General features: G+C 37.8%; 1 protein-coding gene across 22 annotated transcripts in view; it reads right to left on the reverse strand.

The window, feature by feature from the left end:
* The window catches only part of LOC145814628 (ubiquitin C-terminal hydrolase 12), a 37552-nt gene that overhangs the window by 898 nt on the left and 23618 nt on the right, over nt 1-13036 (reverse strand). For 3 of the 22 annotated variants that reach the window (XM_082911576.1, XM_082911563.1, XM_082911564.1), the window contains 15 exons: nt 10875-10952; nt 10651-10739; nt 10424-10532; nt 10243-10311; nt 9996-10103; nt 5696-5751; nt 5384-5561; nt 5187-5288; nt 5032-5103; nt 4796-4879; nt 4241-4306; nt 1423-1509; nt 973-1089; nt 288-362; nt 47-133 (listed from right to left, as the gene is read on the reverse strand). In XM_082911576.1, coding sequence (XP_082767702.1) covers nt 47-133; nt 288-362; nt 973-1089; nt 1423-1509; nt 4241-4306; nt 4796-4879; nt 5032-5103; nt 5187-5288; nt 5384-5561; nt 5696-5751; nt 9996-10103; nt 10243-10311; nt 10424-10532; nt 10651-10739; nt 10875-10952 — 1377 coding nt within the window. Of the gene's footprint in view, nt 1-46; nt 134-287; nt 501-972; nt 1350-1422; nt 1510-4240; nt 4307-4795; nt 4880-5031; nt 5104-5186; nt 5289-5383; nt 5562-5695; nt 5752-9995; nt 10104-10242; nt 10312-10423; nt 10533-10650; nt 10740-10874; nt 10953-13036 lie in introns of those variants that run through there. The other 19 variants (XR_014357989.1, XM_082911569.1, XM_082911567.1 and 16 more) reach the window with 19 other exon arrangements.

Below are 13036 nucleotides of genomic sequence, written 5' to 3' on the forward strand. Positions count from 1 at the left end.
AAACTTGTATCTAAGCAATTTAAATCAATTCGAGGCACTTGTATACCTGATTGGCTGCATATGACCTTTTTGGAGTGTTGTCTGAGTGCTCCAATCCAAGGTACTGTTCCCAAGCACCATAGACATCCCTTCTCTAAAATAAAAAAAAAAGTGAAAAATAGAAGGGAGAAAACATTAATCACCTCAAAAAAAAAATTATGCATGCACATGCATGGGAGCGTGTAATGCTTCTGCTTGCGTGTACGCAGATGAGAGAGAGAGAGAGAGAGAGAGAATTTTATGTGCACCTGAAAGCGACTGGAAACGACATCCGAATCCTGAAGGTATTCAGGACGACCCAAAGATAAAAATGCAAAATTCCACTGAGGAAAAACAGTAATTTTAGAAAAATTACAGTAAAATAATTAACCAAACACATTCTCACAGAGAATGTTGCATCATAATGTTGAAAGACAAGGTTACACAGTATACACAGTTTTGTGTGCCAAGAAAAATATTAACTGCAAGAAAAAATAAAGGAGAAATTACAACAACAAAAAAAAAAACAGGGTATAACCATGAGAGAGAGACAGAGAGGGAGAGGGAATAGAAGCAACTATATCAAGATTATATATATATATAGAGAGAGAGAGAGGAGAGAGAGATGACCAGCCTTGCAAATTTGTTGAATCACAAGTTACTGGTCAGAATATGAAGATTTTTATAATATTAAAATAGAGAAAGATTCTGAAAATTTTGGACACAGGCTAATCTATTTTAACATTTTTCATTTTATGTATATCTATATTGAGTTTAATGACTAAAATACCCATCTTCCATCGATTTTACTAAATGAAAATAAGAAAATGGTTTAAACAAAAAACAAATCAAAATATTACTGTTTAAATTGACAAAATTAAAAAATTTAGATTTATTTTGTTACAAGGCTCAAACCTTTTTTTTGTAATTCTCCCAAAAATAAAAATATTATACCTTTGAAAACTCCTCTTCAGGAATCTGCAATTTCTTCTGTATGCGTACTTTGACTTCAGCCAAAGTCTCACTCTCGTGGATGACAAGGAAAAAAGGTTCCCCAAAATTCTGGACCTGCTGTTTAAAAAGGAAAAAATGACAAAGAAATATTACAATTTGTATTACTGAATCTCAGTTTACTGGTATTGTAGTTGTTCCTGGACACTGGATTTTGAAGGAAAGTTGTTGGCAGCCCATCCTTTCCACGAATGTAAATCTTTTTGACAACAGAGTCGAGCCATAGCACACGGTTCATCAAACACCAGAAACATTCTGAACCCTTAATTTTGATCGGAGCGCTCTCACAAATATGTAACAAAAGCACTCTCTCATATCCCCTGCTCCAACTACTTTATAAATGATTGGAACAATGGCAATACCGCTTTTAAATTTTCTATCAAAACAACTTACCACTTGGTTCTGAGCTGTATCTTTCATAAAATGATAAACATGAATAAGACGGTCATGAGGACCAAGGTTCTTCTCCTCCTCTGGAATCTGTTATGAGGAACAACTGTAGTCAGGAACCTCTACAAAACACTTTCCATATGACAATGTGAACCGATCCAAACAATCAAAGATCAGGAAAATTTTGCTATACCGGTCAATTCAACACAGCTAAAATGGCTTGTTGAGCTAGTGATATAATAGTATGTCAAAAGGCAAGTTAATAAAATAATGGGTAAATTACACTGACCTAACCTGTAATTTGAACTTATTACAACCTACCCCATAATTCGACAAAATTACATTGTCCTCCCTTAAATCTTTGTGATAAATTGGTCTAAAGACTAAAGCGTAAATAAGCTATTAATGAGGTATCTTTTTTTTTTTTTCTTTTTTTTTTTTTTTTTTTTTTTTTTTTGATCAACAACAAAAGCTTTATTGATAAATCAAAAAATGAAAAGAGGATAAGGCATCCTCTTACAACAGGACAATGAGAATACAAACACAAATACCCCTAACAAGCTAAACACGGGCAAAAGCCTACATTGCACACACCGCCAACCAATCTCTAGCTTAGAAAAAAATTGGGACACTCTTAAATAAAGAGTTCCCCGACACCCAAAAAGAAGATAAGTGACAAATATATCCCACAAACAGTCCACCTCCCGGAACTTATCTTTTGCTTATGTAATGCCATATATTTTATTAAATTCACAACTTACCATTTTCTTTAAAAATAAAATCTAGCCAAATTATTTTATTTTTCATTTTTCATTTTAAATAACCTATTCAGCAAATGGTTGAACAGAAAACCATTGTCACAGTGGCACATGCTTTATCTCTGACTATGTCCCTCTGTTCCAATCCCTCCATCCTCGACTCTAACTGATCCAGCACCAACACATCCGCCGCATCTAGCCTAATGAGTCTTAGAGAATCTGCAAAGACCTCATCGACACCATCATTGCTTCCTTTCTCATCAACTGTGTAATCATGGGCAACTTCGCAAACATTCCGCTAGCTCTTGCCCCTGGTATGAGCACCAACGCATATTTTTCTCATACCCTTGTGAGCCATGAATCCAGCAGCATGTCCTACCTGAAAGCTCTTACCACCATTTCGTTGAAGGCTTTCCATCATTGAGCTTGTTCCCAAATCCCAAAATCATATAAAACCCTGACAGAGTAGATCAAAAAAACCCAACAGAAGTGTTGGAGTCGAGATGGGGTAGAGCGAGAGAAGGGGATCACAGAAGCGTTAGCAGTGGTGTTAGGCATGATGCCTGTGGTGGCTTCACTCTCACTCTCTCTATATCCAATGGCAATTGTGGTTGTTTGTTGTTTGAGAGTGGGAAGAGACAGATGACCTGGAAGAAAGAAAGAAAGAGGTTGTCGGGTTGGCAGTGGCAGCGATTGGTGGCCTTTGGTGGTTGTAGCTAGTGGCTTTTGGCTAGTTTGCAGAGCCATGAGAAAAGAGAATGAAAAGAAATGAAGGAAGAAAGGAACGTGAAGGAATGATAAAAGAGAAATTACCGGTGATGAGGAAGGGGGATGGTGGCGGTGGTCTCATGAAATGGAGGAAGAAATAAAATAGATATAATGGAGGGTAATTAAGTAAACTGAACAGTTAAGAAGAGGTCAATTTTGTCATTTGACATTAATGTCACTTAAAATACAAAACATTTTAGGGTAAAAAAGTAAATTAATCACTTCAATTAACACATTTAGAGTCTTTGTTAATGGAAGGGAAGTATCGAGTAATTTTCGTAACCTAGTGGGGCTTCTTGTATTATCTCTAAAATTCGAGGGAGGTCATTGTAACTTACCCTGAAATAATCAACATGACACCTAAAAAAAAGACAAAAGAAAGAAAAACTGGAACAAATTGAAAATATAAGAAACGAATGAAATTGAGAAGGAAAAATAACCATTAAAAAGGAGAGGAAAGAAAAGGACAAAGGAGAAAAAAGTAAAGCCACCATCAACTTTGAAGAACCAATAGTTGTAAATTAGTATCTATCAATTATTAGCTCACAGTGTATTCTTACAGATTTTGGAAATCAAGAGACACAGCTACTATAATATTTTTTTCTAATTCAATGATCCTAAATATTCCTTACAATCAAAATTGAATGGAATGCATGTAGCTCCTAGATAGTTATTGGAAACACGAAAGCACAAGGTGCCCCAATGAAGGCTACGGTACGGTCTCAATCAGCTCAGCATTACCCGACAGCCCAAGCTGTTTATCGAAAGCATGGTTTCTTTCAAGTTTAGTGTTGACCTAAATCTATCTTACATGGATTCTTCTAACTGCATTAAGTACCCGTGTCAGGCACTCGACACTTGGGAAAAGATATGAAATATGTTTCTGACATATGTAGTTAGACATTCACCTAGCAAGCATATTTCGAGTCCAACAGAAAGCCAAGCATAAAACCTCCAAATTATGCATGAAATTCTCTGACACCTTATAAGCATCATTTTACCCTAGAAACTAAAAGAAGTGTATTAAAATTTATGAATATTTTCCATGTCCCCATATCTTGGACAAAAGAATTAAATGAATTAGACACTTAGATGCATACCTGCACCTGACACTCGTATCCAAGCCCAAACATAGACCTAAATAACTAGTTAGTCGAGAAAACAAACAATCAAGATGCAGGAAGCACCTTTACAAATATTGGAAGATCATTTTTGCAGAAAACTTGTATAAACAGGAAACACAAGGGACTTAATGCCACATGAATAAACCAGCTAAGGACAAAAAATTTGATTACCTCCTCTGCACGTAATGTCCAGTACTGATCATTGATATTCTCAATCTTCTCATTAAGCGGGAAAATCTGTAACATATATGGTGCAGAATAAGATCACAAAACATAGAAAAGGTCTCAGATGATGCAAGTAGTGCTAGGTACACATAATTGCTCGTGCTCAGTAAACACTATAATAATTTCACAGCTCACCAGAAATCAACCCAGAAACGTTAGGAGTTTTGGAAGTGATTTGAGAATTATAAATTGATTCTGAAAAGATTCTGGTTATATTTTATTTTTTGAAAAGATTTAACTCCATCCACCAATCATATTTTCATGCAGTCGCAGTTCAGAGAAAAAGAAACAAAGAAAAAAAGTGAAAAACTTGAACGTAGAAAGGACAGCATCAAGCATCAACCACAGACCATCTGTCAAGATGCATTCATTTCAATAAGCTCTCACCAACTTTGCTTCAGAAGTAACAGTAATAGCTTCAACATTATCTAACACCCATTTCAATGACCTATCAAATTTGCTTCAGAAAGTAACAATAATAGCTTTAACATTACTTAATACCTTGTAGATCTTGTGATAGAAAACTTCAAGCAATCTAAGTTCCACATTTGGATGAGACAGCTCAACCTGTTTCAAAATAAGGAACTACGGGGAGTGGATTCTTGTCAAATAAAACAAGTAAATTTTAGCACAATAAGTACAAAAAATATTGTCGCAGTCCAATCAATACAGCAACATCTCCATGAAAAAAAGAAGTACATGACAAGTTAGAAAGCAAAGAAAGTTGCAATGGTTACCTTCCCCTTCAGATCATTAATAACATCTCCAACAGTGCTTTGTTTTGGTAATCTAATAGTATGAATTACTACCTGAAAATAGTTAAATCAAGATTGTATGAGAGACAAAAAGCTAACATATAATGAAGAAATGACTGCTTCGATTTCACACTCACTTCGTCCTTGGTAGCATCATGGAAAGCAACTTTTAGAGTTTTCAGGCCCTGCAGTTCTGGAAGAGGGATATCCAATACCTCATAGTAGAGAATATCTGAAGTCTGTCCACAAGGGAAGAAAACTAAGCCATCAGAAAATAGTGGTTATTCTAACTATAAAAAGCAAAATAAAAAGTCTAAATGAGTGACATTACAACCTGATTGTAGTGGACCAGCATGTCTGATAGATGATCCATTCCTCGATACTTGATTGGCTGGGGTTTAGGTTGCTGAGAGTAGCAGTTATGAGATGTAAGCCTTATTTTAGACGGATCATCCAAGCCAAGATGGCGGGCTAGTCTTTCAACAACATCATCATAAGTGTAAAGCTTTGACCTAAAAAATTTACGAGGGTAACCATATTTTTTTCCCAAGTAAATTCATAAAGAAGTTAATATAACAAATAATAAACAGAATAATTAGATATACAGAATAAATTTGTATGATAGATAAGATTTAGGAAAGCTTACAGCTCGAGACAGAACTCATCCTCCTTAGGTTTCTCCAAAGAACGGAAGCGAACAACCTATGAATCATCAAATCAAGTGCAAAACTAATACTGAGGGGATCATCAGAGAAAAAATTGCAAAAAGCTGTAATTAGAATGTCGACTACATTAAAATTTTTGACATCTTCAAACACCCAATGAATGCATTGTCCTCCATTACTAATCACTTGCCCGGGGGAGGACATAGATAAAAAAATAAAATAAATAAATAAAAGATAAAAACAGTTCACTTCTTCCCTTTTCACTGTAAGTTCTTGGGGAAAAGAAAAAAACAACTCATTCTTTTGTACACCAGTCACCCAACCTGCGGGTTGGGGGGGATTAGGAAAAAATATAAAATATGTAAGTTCAACTAAACAACCATTAAAGAAATAGAATGGTGTACAGCACAAATAAACCAAACCAAACTACGCATTATGTCTCAATTAGGTGGTGTCAGCTACATAATTCTTTCCTGGCCATTCCGTTCTATCAATGGCTATATGCTTTGTTAAATTAAATATATCCATATAATTTTTTACAACTGCATTCCATGTCAGTTTAGGTTTTTCCCTCCCAAACACTTTCATTTACGACACTCTTCCTTACTATTGCATCTACAGGTTGTCATTTTGTATAACCAAACCATCTTCTTCTTAGCATGGTCTATCTCAACTCAACATCTTTAATTTATGTTACTTCTACCATTTGTCTTTTGTACTTCGACCAAATATCTATTTAACCATATCCTCATCTCAGTTACAAACTGTAAGAATTTATGTAATTGTTGATTTATTGATAGATACCAGATTGTTGATTTTGTGTTATGTATTACAACTCCTATATATGGAAGAGAAGGTGGTAGTAGGTGTAGTGTAGTGGAGATGGTGTAGTGTAGTGGAGGTGGTAGGTGAAGTGGGTGCTAGTGGAGATGGTAGGTGGAGGAGTAAATTGGTAAATTCTAACAGCCCCCCGCAAACTCAAGGAGGATAGAAACTAACCAACTTGAGTTTGGAGAGAGGAACAAAACAAGAAAATACATAAAAATAAAAAAAAGATAGGAGACACTGTATGGTCGTGTCAGACCGTTGGTGAATACACTGAAAGGTGGTGCCATAACGTGGTAGAGGACACTGTATGGTGTGCCATAACGTTGTAGAGGACACTGGATGGTGGTGTCATAACGGTGTAGAGGACACTGGATGGTGGTGTCATAACGTGGTAGAGGACACTGTATGGTGGTGTCATAACGTTGTAGAGGACACTTTATGCTAACTGGAATCAATGTCGGGACAGTTTATGGGGTCTTGTCGGACCGTTGAAAAAGCTAACCGGAATCAAATGTCGGGACAGTTTATAGGGTCATGTCGGACCGTTGAAAAAGGCTAACCGGAATCAAATGTCGGGACAGTTTATAGGGTCTTGTCGGACCGTTGAAAAAGCTAACCGGAATCAAATGTCGGGACAGTTTATAGGGTCATGTCGGACCGTTGAAAAAGCTAACCGGAATCAAATGTCGGGACAGTTTATGGGGTCATGTCGAACCGTTGTAAAAGGCTAACCGGAATCAAATGTCGGGACAGTTTATAGGGTCATGTCGGACCGTTGGTGAAGTTGCACCCTCAAAAGGCGTGCCCAATTTTATCAAAAGGCGTGCCCAATTCATTAAAAGGTGTGCCGGATTCATCATGGCGAGGCACGTGAGTGCCTTGGTTGGTGCGCCCGTTTGTCGGCTGGGGGTATGAGGCGCGCGATGCGCGTGGCTGCCTCGGCTATAAGACGAAGGCTGAGGCGGAGGCAAAGGCGGAGACAAAAAACTTGCGAGAGATATTCTGAGAGTTTCGGAGAGAGATTGCTGAGAGAGATATTCTGTATCACTCTGTTGTCTGAGAAAATGGCTTCATCGTCTTCCCGCGGGCTGCTCACCCTCTTTCCCGACCACAACGAGTCAACGAGAGAGAGAACTGGTGCGGTGGCACTGGAAACTCAACCAAGCGCCCCGGAGTTTGCCCCGTTGAACTTTCCGATGCGGTCGGTGGAGCAAAGAATGGCAGGGCAGTCAGATGTGGAGGCCAATCAGTATACTTTGAAGGCATGTGTGGAAAGCATGACGGCGGTCACAAATTTGTCGAACCGGCTGCAGAGTAGGACAAATGAGGTGCAGCATTTAAACTCTCAGCTGGCTCTGCTCCAACGCATGTATAAGGATGCGCGAGCAGAGATAAGCGTGCTAAGGGCAGAAAACAAGGAGCTGAAGCGGAAGGCCACCGTGATGTTCCGATTTGGAGGGCCGCCATATGCTGCAGTGGAAGAGTATGGGGGAGTGAACGTGTTCGGCGGCGTGAAAAACACGGAGGCAACACCGTCAAGGCCCGCTCAGGACGGAGGCAAGAAGAAGAGACCTGCAACAGAGTAGAGAAGGGAAAAGAAAAAAATCTCACTGTAGGTGTGGTTGTTTTTGTTTGGGTTGTTTTTGTTTGGGTTGTTTTTTTTTTTTTTGTATGTAAAATGGTGATCGGGGTGAGCCCCGACATAAATAAAATGAGTTTGGTGTGCAGTCCGTCTGCTGCTTTTTTTTTTTTTTTTTTTTTTTTTTTTTAACAAAGGAATATAAGGCCAAGTGACCACCTTTTAAGCTAATACACATGGTCTGCTTCACGCGTGACAAAACCACCGCCACCTTTATCCCCTTTGGCCGAGGTGGTTTTTATTGTATGTGGGCAAAAATAAAATAAAAAAAAGAAAGTGGGGGTGGTGTGGTGTGTAAAGCGTGAAGGGATGAGAGAGAGGAATAAAGTGTGTTTTCAAAAAAAAAATTAGAGAGAGTAGTGTGCTTTTGTGCTTGCATGTGTGTGTACAGCTGTGTGTTCTCCGAGAGGGAGAGAAGAGGAGATAGGATGTGTGGGTGGATCCCTTGACAGAGAGAGCAAGTTGCCGAGATGGGTTGGCTGTTTTTGTTTGTTTATGTTTGTGTTGGGTATATCAAGTAGCCAGACCCAGCTAGAGAGAGCTGATCGGAACCGGTGATGGAGAGTTGGTCGGAGAAGAAGCCGGAGACGGAGATGAAAAGAGAGCACCAGATCACCCAGAAGTGTATCCCAAAGAAATACCATGCCATTCATCCTGTGGTGGTGTCCAAGCCGGTGTTTGGTTGACGACGGTGGCAGACGGGAAGAAGGACAGAAGTCCTGCGATGCTGGTTGAACCTGATAATACGGGAAGAAGGAGAGAAGGCCAGCTCTTGGATACGAGCTTGAATGTGAGGAGAGGCTTGGCTGGTAGCCGTAGGAGTTGGGCCAAATAGCTTGATGCCTTGTGCTCCTCCATGATGAACATCCGCCATGGAGAGAGAGAGAAAATGTTGAGAGAGAGCAGCGGAGTGAAGGTATGGGTAGAGGTCCGGCGGGCGGCCAAGGCGAGGCTGCCGCCCGCCGGTGAAGCAGAATTATTAGCTTCTCAACCTTGCTCTGATACCATGTAAGAATTTATGTAATTGTTGATTTATTGATAGATACCAGATTGTTGATTTTGTGTTATGTATTACAACTCCTATATATGGAAGAGAAGGTGGTAGTAGGTGTAGTGTAGTGGAGATGGTGTAGTGTAGTGGAGGTGGTAGGTGAAGTGGGTGCTAGTGGAGATGGTAGGTGGAGGAGTAAATTGGTAAATTCTAACACAAACATTTTATGAACGTATTATTTCTTAGTGTAGACAGAGAAACATGGGGTTTTTGTTGCCCATTGATTTGGGGGTTGTAGGACTATGGGCAGCAAGCGATGGTGGAACTATGGGAAGTAGGTGACAGTGGTGCTTTGGGGGTTGTGAGAGGTGCATTATGTGACATAATAAAAAATTTGAGTATTCACGTGTCTAATCGGGTATAGGTTCGGACACATATCCAACACTCTTACTCTTGTCATATCCGGTGGACACATGAACCTTGTGAAATATATAAGAGTCCATGTAACATGAGTTTGCATCCATGTAACTTTGTGGGATACCAATTTTAGCCATTTGGATTCCTTCCGGAATGTCGAGTTTGTGGGCAATCAAAAAATAAAAGGAATTCACTGGCTTGTGAGCTTGGATTTTTGTGACATAATGTTAACTAGTGGTTGAGTCAGTATTTAATTGTGGCTCAATAAATTTCAAAGGTTTGGCATGTGAGAGCCTCCAAAGAGTCCTATACGCTTGACCTTGTATATCAGAAAATTTGGCATGCTCACAATGTTGCATAAAAGCTCTAAGATAATGATGTCACATTGTTAAGGCTCATGGAATACCTGACGATTATGCACATATTCCAGAAATGAAGGAACATCAGGATAGCGGCATTGTTCACTATCAACTTGAGTGGATTTCTGAAAGCAAATGATGTCACCATCTTCAAGCTGCAGAAGATTTAGGTGAATATTTCCTTTCAGCTAGTCATGGTTAATGCATATCCGACCACCAAAAAAAAAGAATAGGCTATACACACCAGAGCAGAATGTACAAGCAAAAACAGCTCACAATTGATCATGTTCATACCTGACTACCACGAAAGGTGAGCTTCTTGTCAATGCGTTCACACATGACATTAGGTTCAAATTTTATTTCCTGAACATTAAAGGGGATGCATAAGATGACTGCCTGAACTAAATCTGTTGCTATGTGACCAGGCAAGGGAGCAAGAAAATTGTAGTCAATCTACTAAAATGACATAACTGACCTCAAAGAGTTCAATTTCTTCATCAGGACTGAATCCAGCCAACTCATTTAACTTTGTCAATATTTCTGCTGGCTTGCCATTCGACTTCACAAACAACCGCCCAACATACCTGACAACAGGGGGGAAAAATGAAAAAAAATAAGCCTCAGTAACTACCCGAAAAGGGAAACAAAGGGGCCTTGGTAATTACATGCAATTCCAACCCAAGGAAAGAAATGTTTAAGTACCTAAGCTCCTCTTTCAGAGGGTCATAAAGTTTGAAAAAAAGAAGAATCTCCTCTTTGCTCTTCAAAGGTGGAGGAATCGGCCGCAAATCCTGCATAGTGTGCACATCATATTCAACATCTAGAGTTCCATGTGCATATCATAAAACTCATACGACTTAACCAAAACAGAAGTCCATAATAAACAATGTGAGTAACCAGTGCCAAAAAAATGAAATAGACTTTACCTGTCCACTTTCCACTTCTAAGAACAATTTTAGCTCTGCATTATTTGCCTTGTTGGATACCTCTCTCAATTGTCCAACCTAGAATGCATTGAAGGGATTTTAAAACCCACACCAGTTTAGTCAAGATACACTTTAAACAGAATGCATGAAAGATGTCATCTTAGCATGCTAGGGGGAGGAGATCAGAAAATGACACAACGATACAGAACCGTAAGGATATCATCATCAATTATAGAGTGACTCAAATATGCATATTCCCTCCCTGCTCCTCAAAGAGCATAGAATACTTGAAAACATAATTATTTAAGGGGATTGGACTACTCAGTAAAACAAAAATTCACTGCTGAAGTATAGATAGCTATTTTCCTTCGAAGTATGAAGGATGCAAATTAACTTGCAAGACTTGCCAGTGTGCACACCAGACACTACACAACCACAGAGAGAGTAGGGGAAAACAGTTTACTCATCCATAAAAGATGGTGTATTTACTGAATAAACACACCCGGCCATATTTACTGAATAAACAGGCAACTTAACTGGAAAAAAACAGAAGCATCTATTTATGCAACAAATTTGAGTTTTTAAGAGGTTGCTAATAAAAAACAACACATGTCTGAGAAATCTCTCTGTTTGGTTGAGTTTTCAAAATCTATTTTCTATTTTGAGGAAGAAAAAAAAAAAAAAAAACTAGTTTAATGAAAATAAACACCAAAAAATTATTCTCAAATTATAAATAATCAATTTTTCCCAAACAAGAGAAAATCATATGGAAATGAACAGTGCTTTTATTTTTTCAGTTTTTTTACCAAACTAGTTTTTAGGTTTTTTAGTTTTTTTTAGGAAAAAAAATACAGAAAACAGATTTTGAAAACTTAAACAAAAATTTCAAAACTTAGTTGCAGGAATGTCCTAGAATTGACAAATCCACTCCAAAACTATGATTCCACGATTCAAAACAAAATCCAGTTATCATCACACTTGCATCAAGAAAGAACAGGGTTTCCAACTAAGATGAAATCTCTCGAACATATGAATTCCAAAAAAATAAAAAGAAAAACTACCACACAAGAGAAATTTTGTAGAGGCTATCAGATTATAGTAAAAAAATAACTCAAATTTATTCTAGTACTTGTATTTATGTAACATTTACTTATAACAATTTGTAGTCAACACCAATCTCCAATATTTATTCATATTATATATATATATATATATCACAAAACAAAAACAAAAATAGATTTACAACATCTTAATATATTTACATATATAGGCCTTGTTTGGCATAAACTAAAAAAGCCAAAAAGCCAAAAAAGCCAAAAAGCCAAAAAAGTCAAAAAGTCACTATTCTATTTAAGTCACATCATCTTATTTAAGTCACATCACCTCTCTACCACATCACTTCAAACACAACCCATACCCAACCCATATTTCATAAAAAGTCAAAAAGTGTACTTATTTAGATCATCCCAAACAACCCCATAATATAATATTATAAACGCCCCAATAGGCACTATCAACCTTAGACTCTTCTATGTGCCCCACCCCCGCTTCCGCTTTATGCAACTAAATTTCAGACTGCAGGAAACCTGGATTCAAATTGCTACCAGAAAAAATAAAATTACCCAACCATAAGTAACAAAACTCCATAGAGAACTTGAAATGACTCGATTACATGAGTTCATGGGACCCTAAAACTCAGCCAAGTGGCATTATAAAATTGTGTCGAAGGCATCAAGGCTCAATTCAGCCACAAGCGTCAAATACTTCAAGCTCTTTTACAAACGTGAATGCATTTGTCTGCATCAAAACAACATATATTGGCAAAACAAGGAATTGGAATTGCACAAGAAACTATTCATTAATTATCCAGAAGCTTTTAAAGGTAAAAGCATTAGGTGAACCATTTTCTTACCAGCAAAGCAAGGAAACAACTTAAGGCATAAATTTTTTGTTCTGAAAATTTCAAAACTATCCCATATAAACAGTTACTTAAAATGTGAATAAAAAAAGGGCAATGTTGAGAACCAATGCTTTTTAATTTGAATTTGAGTGCATTAATTGCATGTCCACTTAAAAATTTGAAATTCCCAAAAGAGATAACATTGTGGGATGGAGGGAGGGAGAATATAAGAATGATTCTTTGCAAATGAATGGCTCTAACA

This window comes from Camellia sinensis, unplaced genomic scaffold (assembly GCF_055761805.1).
Source record: "Camellia sinensis isolate YWXY unplaced genomic scaffold, ASM5576180v1 Unanchor12, whole genome shotgun sequence".
Lineage (NCBI taxonomy): Eukaryota > Viridiplantae > Streptophyta > Magnoliopsida > Ericales > Theaceae > Camellia > Camellia sinensis.